This window comes from Tupaia chinensis, unplaced genomic scaffold (assembly GCF_000334495.1).
Source record: "Tupaia chinensis unplaced genomic scaffold, TupChi_1.0 Scaffold000360_1, whole genome shotgun sequence".
NCBI classification, from domain to species: domain Eukaryota; kingdom Metazoa; phylum Chordata; class Mammalia; order Scandentia; family Tupaiidae; genus Tupaia; species Tupaia belangeri.
Window position 1 is genome coordinate 397,580 of NW_006159856.1, and position 8,024 is coordinate 405,603.

The 8,024-nt window shown below is 45.1% G+C and overlaps 1 protein-coding gene across 4 annotated transcripts in view; it reads left to right on the top strand.

Moving 5' to 3' along the window:
• Positions 1-8,024, top strand: part of UVSSA (UV stimulated scaffold protein A) — a 58,430-nt gene that overhangs the window by 26,823 nt on the left and 23,583 nt on the right. For all 4 annotated transcript variants that reach the window (XM_006152882.2, XM_014589491.2, XM_014589492.2 and 1 more), the window contains 2 exons: positions 6,980-7,145; positions 7,580-7,714. In XM_006152882.2, the coding sequence (XP_006152944.1) occupies positions 6,980-7,145; positions 7,580-7,714 (301 nt within the window). The remainder of the gene's footprint in view (positions 1-6,979; positions 7,146-7,579; positions 7,715-8,024) is intronic.

Genomic DNA, 8,024 nt, shown 5'->3' on the forward strand with positions numbered 1-8,024 from the left:
CAGCCCTGCCACAGCCGTGCACCCAGAGCCATAGGATCTGAAGCGGAGGCTGCTAGGTGCAGACTACTGGCAGGGGATGAGGTGGCCCTGGAGGGCTTAGGTTCCAGGGTCAGGTCATGGTGATAAATCGCCCACCCGAAGCTGGTCCCAGGGGGCCCACCCTTCTGGGGTCTGGGCCGGGCGGGGCTACTGGAGCCTTGTCCTCACCTCATCTCATCCTCTCAGGACCCCCTGAAAAACAAACTGGTGCCCCTGGAGCTCTGAAGGCGTCAGGACAGGAACAGAAAGCATGTGTGGGGCGAGGGCGGGGGTGGGGGCAGCGCAGTTCATAATACTAGTTTATATTCTGTCGCTGTTTTTTCAATTAAACGGAGGTGAATCTGAAGTAGTTAGATTTAGTCTAAATCCACACAGCTGAGGAAACCGGGGCTCTTTTTCTTTCTCATTTCTTTCTCTGAATTTTCACTGAGGGGCTTTTATCTTCCCCTTAATCCTACCATTTCTGTCAGGACATAATCTCTTTCTCAAATTTACATTTTAATTACAAGGCCAGCTGAACTAGGTAAAATCAATAATGTCAGGCTCGGCAGCCTAACTTTGCCCTGAACCCCCAGCCTCTCCATTTCCTACTATCGATTTCTCTCCCACACTGTCTGCTTTAGTGCTTCAGGCAAATAGGTGCCACTTGGTCAATTTAAACAAAAAAGAGGATTTGGACATTTTTATGATTCTTTCTAAAAGCAACTGTAGGAGTAAATTTGAGCCAAGATACTGTACTCAAGTTAGACACCGCACCGGGCCTGGGCGATGCAGCTGGTTAGTGGTTTAACCGTGACATGTGGCCTCCTGCTTTTCCAAGAGTCATTATTCTTCTTCCAAATGCATGCTCTTGGTGCCTGAGGAATGCTGTCTGCTTTTTGGGTTTTTACTTTGAAAGTATGTCAGTGAGATTGATTTTCTACAACAATGTGAAAATGGGAGTGTTTTTTTTTTTAGTGCCCTGAGTATTTACCCTGCTTTAACACGCTTACCCATCTTTTTAATGGTTTAAAACAACAAATCAATGAAAAATATATTTCATTCTTGTAACTCTTAGGAATTCTCGTATTGATCTTTTGGCTGTGATTGTATCTATCGAAATGTCACATTGTTCACTTATCAGTCTTGCTTTCCCTCGCTATATGTGCATGCATGCGTGTGCCCGTGTATGTGTGGTAGCCCCATTGGTGTCTGTGTCAGTTAGTGACGATGTGATGCCAAAATATGAAGGGAGGCATCCGGAAGTGTTTTTGAGCTGAACCCGGGGTTGCCCAGCATCTTTGCGTATACACTGCAGCTGAGCTTTAGGGCCTCAGTGCTCATGGCGGCTTTGAGGTGGCAGAAGGTCTGACCTTACTGCCCTGAGTGGCCCTGTCTCTGTCCTCTACTCTCAGCACACGGGAATCTGAGAAATAGATGTAGACCTCACACTTCTAGAGTAGGGGTTGGCAGATGCATTCTGTAAAGGGTCACAAGAGTAAATATTTCAGCTTTGGGGGCTAGATGAGGTCTCTTTCGCAGTTCTTTAATTCTGTCAGTATCATGTGAAAGCAACCACAGACAGTCTATAAACAAGTAATTATGGCTATGTGCAGAGTCTTTTTTTTTTGAAGAATTATTTAATTCTCTCTCTTTTTCTCACTCTCGCTATGTCCCTCTTTGCCAAATTTAAATGAATAAATAAAGTTTTAAAAAAAGTATTTAATTCTATTTATCATGATTATTAATTTTTATTTGCTATAGGGCATGTACACTCACCAGAGGGAGACAGAGAGAGGGAAAGTGAGAAAACAAGTCACCAGGTCCGGGACTCAGATGGCAGTTTGCCATGTGGAAATCTAGCACCTCTTCCACTACGCTACCTGCTGCTCGCCCTCAGCGTCTTTATGTACAGAAACAGGCATTTGGTTTACAGCCACAGTGTGCTGACCCCGCTCTACCCCAAGTACTGAAGAATAGATGCTGTTATTTCTGTGTAGTGTCTGCAGACTTCTGCTACAGAGAGCCAGCAGCCCCAGTCAGAGACGGCCCTGGGCTGCCTGAGTTCTGTGACCCCTTTCAGAAGAGCAGCTTTTTCACTCCATTGTGGGTCTAAGAGACAGTTGAAGTGATTACCTCTTCACTTTATGGGGCACTATCATCGCTGGACTAGGTAAGGCCCTTCCTTAGTCTTGTTAGTTCTTTTCCCTTCCATCCCTTATCCCTTCTTTCTTTCCCAGAAATCTCCTGCATCCCCTACTTCCAGGTGCCTTGAAGTACTTTTGTTGATACCAAATTCTCAGTGCTTTGTCATTTTCCTTCTGACTTCTTTCTCTCTGTCCATCTATCTATTTTTGCCAGAGGGCATGTGCATTCACCATCGAGAGACAGAGATAGAGAGAGGGAGACTGAGATAGCAACTCCTAGTGGAGCATGATCTTGCCATAATCCCTTCTCCATTTCTTCAACCTATCATGATTTGAGGCATGCACACACAAGCATGCCTGGTGTGTTTCTTCTGCCACCATATCTGGGACTTGCACCATGCAGTCGGCCTTCTGACCAGACCATGGAGCCAGCTCCTGACTTCTCTCTCTCTCACTCTTTTTAAGTTTTTGCTATAGGGCATGTGTGCTTGACAGAGAGAGATAGAGGGAAAGTGAGAAACTACTCCCTGGGGTGATGGCTATGCCATAGTCCCTTCTTCAGTCTCCTCTCAGGACTTTGGGCATGCTCGCATGTGTGCCTAACTTGATTCTCAAGCATCTGGGTTTGGGACTCAAACCTTTCAGATTGGCCATGTGAGATCCAGCACCCCAACCTCTACTCCACCTGCTGCCCCCTAACCTCTTTTAAAAAATGCACTTATTCATTTATTTTAATTTGACCAAAGAGAGAGACAGAGAGAAAGCAAAAGAGAAAGTGAGAAAGCAAGCCACCAGGCCTAGGACTTAAACCATGGTCGGCCATTTGGAAGTGTCCAGTGCCCTAGCCACCATGCCACCTGCTGACCCCTGCCCCTAATTTTTGTTTAAACAAAGTATTTTTCATAAATTTATATAGATTGATCAATAAAGATAGAAATAGATATGTGTTTGGTAAGTTAATGTATACAATAAGTACATATATTCAGTATTTGTATATTTAGTAAGAGTATGTCTGTGTAGGGGCGTGTATGTATATGGATAGGTATGTTTATGGACATGTATGCATGTATGTAACATATCACACATGGATGAATTTCAAGACATCCGACAGCTCTTCACTCTGGACTTCTGAGTGCTCTGTGATCCGAGGATTCGGTCTGAATGTTGATTCTTCAGAAGTGACTAAGATTCCTTCATAACTAATATTTGGTTGTCTTTTGTCAGATTTTTTGTGTTTGTTGGAGAAGGAACTCTTGGATATGAAGTCCCTTGGTATCTCTTAGTTTGTTCTTTTTTTAAAAAATTATTTTATTTTATTTATTTATTTTTTAATCCCCCAGTTTATTTCTTGGGGACAGGGAGGGAGGAAGGGAGGTATGTAGGTATCCTCAAAAGGATCTCACCTACTGTGATCCTCTCCTTCAGCCTTCCAGCCAACTTAGGATCACAGATCCAAACCTCAGGCCTCCCATATTTAGTGGTCCCCTCCCTCCTGCACCACTGCACTGGCCAATTTATCTTTTTGATCATGTACAAACTTTCCACAGTTACCTATCTAATGATCATTTTCTGGGAGGGTCTGCCGAAGCTTCCACTGTAGTTATGGGTATACCAGTTTTTCCTTTAATCTCTCAGCAATTCTTTGCTTTATTTTATTATTTTTTAATTGCTACACAGTATGCATGCTTGCTGAAGAGAGAAAGAATGAGAAAGCACCCCCCTCTACCCCATCAGAAACGACTACATTGCAATCCTTTTTCCTCCATTTGGGATTTTGGGCATGCTTGCACATGTACCTGACATTTTTACATGCTGCTAAGTTTGGCACTCAAACCATGTGATCAGCCATGTGGGATTGAATCATTTTAACCACTGTGCCACTGGCTGGCCCTGCTTCATGTTTTGAAGCTGCATTTATACAGTGTGTATCTGTTCATGTTTGTTCCACCTTCACATATTCCCCTTTTTATGCTCCTCGTTTAACTTAAAATCCAGTTTTTCTGATGTTAACATATTATCTCACTGCCCATAGGTTCTCATTTGCATAATGTATCTTTTTCATTTCTTTATTTTCAACCTTTTGTTAATCATTTGTTGTAAATAGACCTTATATAGACAACATATTGCTAAATATAATTAGATTGTCTTTTCATTAATTTTAAGCCATTTAATTGCTACTATTATACTCTCAGTAAGCTTATTGCATGCTTCTGTTTACCATATTTTCTCTTTGATTTGCTGCTGTTATCGTTGGTTTCTTTTTCCCACCTTTTATTTGCTTGACCAATTATTCTTCTGTTGGCTTTAAACATATTCATTATCTTTTCATTCTTCTGATGGTTTTTACTAATTTTTTAAAGATTCACTCCTATATTGCCTGATCACTATTTATTTTTATGTTTTCTTGATTTCTGTGTAGTTTTCCTGTATATGAAGTAACTTAAACACCTTCTCCCCACTTCTGGTCTCCTCTTACCCTCATTGCTTTGGCTCCTTCACACACCAATTTAATTCTGATTGTATGACAGGTTATTTTTGTTTGTTTGTTTTTGTTTTTGTTTTGTATGACAGTTTTTAAGGTTGGAGGGGCAGGAATACATTTTACAAAGTCACTTTCACATTTTAACTTCCCATATCTTGCCCCATTCATCTTGAAGGATTACTTGCTCTGAGGGTATTTTCAAAGTAGATCTTCACATGGTAAACCTTATAAGGTCTTTGTTGTCTACATGTACACTGAATTGATAGTTTAGCTGGATATGAAATTCTGAGGTAGAATGTCTTTTCCTTCAACACTTTCAAAATGACCTTTCAAGATCTTGTATAAACTATTGTTGTTTAAAAAGCTGGTGTCAGTGAGATTTTTATTGCTTTGAAGGTATCAGCTTTTTCTCTTTGGAAACTTTTCAGGTTTTTATGTTTCATATTCTTAATTTTCCTTGTAGTATGTCCAACCATGGATTTTCTTCTATCTCCTATGATAACTAAGAAACCCTCTAATTATAGAAAAATTTGGCTCATTATTTTTTCAAATATTTTCTACATGCCAGTCGTTTTTTTTCTCCTGGGATTCTAGAAATGAAGACATTGATCCTTGTACATCTACCCTTAATGCCTCTGAACAGTGGGAGTGTACTTCTATGCTTTGTCCTGAGTGTTGTCTGAGATTGCACTGCTGCCCACACATGGCTGCAGCTGGTCCCTCTGCCCTTCAGCTATCCAGCAAGTAATTATTTCACAAAGTTTTTTTTCATGCCCTTTGTCTTCACTAGAAAATACTGTCAATATCCACTTCCTCTTTCTGACTTCTTGTTATTGCTTTGTGTTTTCAAAGAGTTCCTATAGTTCTTGGAGAATGTAGAATGTGCTAATTTTTCTTCTTACCCCATCTCATCTATGGATTCTGCCTTGTATGGGACATGTTGTTTAGTTTTTTGTTTGGCTTTTGGTTATTTTTATTGTTTTGTTTTTTTGGTGGCATTGCTCTTGAAAGTCTCAGCTTCCCTACCAGTTCACATTCCTCTGGGGTTGTGAGCCACCACCAGCCAATGGGCATATCGGAGAGGAAGGGTTTAAGTGCAGGCCCTGGTTGCTGCTGCATTAAGTTTGGGGAGGCAAATGGTGCCTCTGGTGTCCTCCATGGCCTGCTGTCTTCCCAAAGCAATTAGAGATTTCAGGCTCAGCACTGACTGAGAGGTGCTGGCAGTATCAGGGTGGGTCCTGCACTCTGGTGGCCTGAGAGCCAGAACCAAGTGTTTTCCTTATTACAGGTGGGGAAACAGAGCAGTGGGGAGTGGGCCAGGCTTCAGTAATGTTAGAAAATCTGTCCTTGTTCCCCCTGGAGATGAGGAGGTGACCCCTGAGTCATAGCAACCTGATGACCTCATCTCTGCTATCTCCTACAGGATATTGGTGAGATTGCAGTGTCATGGACTGGTGGCAGGGAGACATTCCACTGCAGTGTCTTGCTAGTTGGGAGCTTGCTCTCTGCCCAGAAGCAAGAGGGAGGGTATTTCCAAACCCAGGACCTGGCCCCTGGTCTTTTCCCTTGGCTTTCAGAGAAGTCATCTAAAGCTGTGGAGCATCACCAGCCATTTCTGTTGAGAAAGGCATAGAGACTGGGGTGAAAAAATACACCATTTGAAATTGCAGTTTTACCTCAGTGCAGGAGACCTGGTTTGGAATTGTGTTTAGAAGTGACCATCTACGTCTTCCTTGCCCCAGATTCAAGAAAGAGGATGACCCATGTGTTCCTGGGGATGCTTGTGCCCACACCAAGGGTGACCTGTCTCCAAGTGACTGCCATTTATATAGCATGTCCTGGTTTTGGACATGAAAGGCCTCGTACTCTGCTGTGAGCTTTGGCATTTCAAGAGAGCTGCAGGCTGCCCGATTCTCATGTCATCAGTCCCTGGTACCTCAGTGAGCACAAGATGGCAGTGCTGTCAGCATGAGGTGTGGAGGGTCCTGGGCAGGGTTCCTGAAACCAGGCCTTGCTCTCCAGGAGCAGTCTGATGGAGCCATCCAGTCAAGCTGGTGCTTCCATGTCCAACGGCATGTCAGCAGTGTGCTGGGGCTACCTGGTCTCTACCCGTTTCCACATTCTGCCTAAACCTGGCCTGGCAGCCTCACTCCTGCCTTAGCCTACTTGTCAGCCCGCGGACTTAAGAAGACCTACCTCACTGTTGGAGGATTAGATGTGTGGGTGTATGCTGAACCTTTAGCCACTGTGGTGGCAGCACAGTGCTCCCCAGGGGGATTTGCTGGGGGTCATGGTAATAAAGATTTGGAGCGGACACATGTCTCTGTTTCAGGGCTGGAGCCAGAGACCCAACAGCAGACCGTAGAGAAAGACACAGCTTCACAGAGCTTGCAGGCGAAGAAAAGGATGAAAAGGGATGAGGAGGCATTGGATCCCACCTCTGCGGCCGCCCAACTGGAATGGCTCCGCAAACACGTGCACCCACCACCATCTGCCAGGTGGCTCTAGGATGTCCCATGTTGCTGAGCCTGCTGCCCAGTGTCACCACCACCTCTGCCAAGAATATTAGCTGGCCTTCTCTGGCTTCCTTGGTGGCAGCCTGGCATGTACACATCTGGCTGGGCAGGTGCCTGTCAACATGTGGGCAAACACCAGCATATATTGGCCAGGGCTGGGCTGACCGACGTCCTCACAGGGGCTGCAACCCCTCTGAGAGAAGCCCCTGCGGCTGGGCAGCCATGTTGAGGTTTGAGAGGCAGATGCCAGGTCACCTCTTATCCAAGATATGGGACTGGGGCTTTTGGCAGGACCTTGGCAAGCCCAGGCCCAAAAGGGGCAGGTCTGGGTTGCATAGGGTATGGGGACAAAGAGACAGGTGGCAGTGGACAGCCCCAGGAGTGCAAGGTCAGCACATTCTTTTCTGTTCTTATAGCTCCTCCAAGGCACCGCTGGAACCAGCGGAGGCCCAGAAGCTGGCAGCAGAACGGGCCCGGGCACCCATCATCCCCTTTGGAGTGGACTTGTGCTACTGGGGCCAGGAGCAGCCAGTGGCCGGGAAGATTCTCAAGTGAGTCCAGGAGCCTGTGGGCCCAAGGGCACACCCATCCAGAGGTCTGGTCAGAGGTGGTGGCTGCAGGCTGGTGGGGCCTCCCTGGGCCCAAAATGCTGAATGTGCAGAGTGGCTCTGATAGCTTGTGCTCACCAGAGCACAAGGTGCTGAGATGTACAGGCGCCCTCAGGGTGCTGAGATGTACAGGCGCCCTCAGGCTCGTGGAACGGCCACTCTGGGCCATGCCAGTCATGGGACTTTATTATTATTATTATTTTTGGAGAGATTTTTGTTATAGGGTGCGTGCACTCGCCCGAAAGACAGCGCG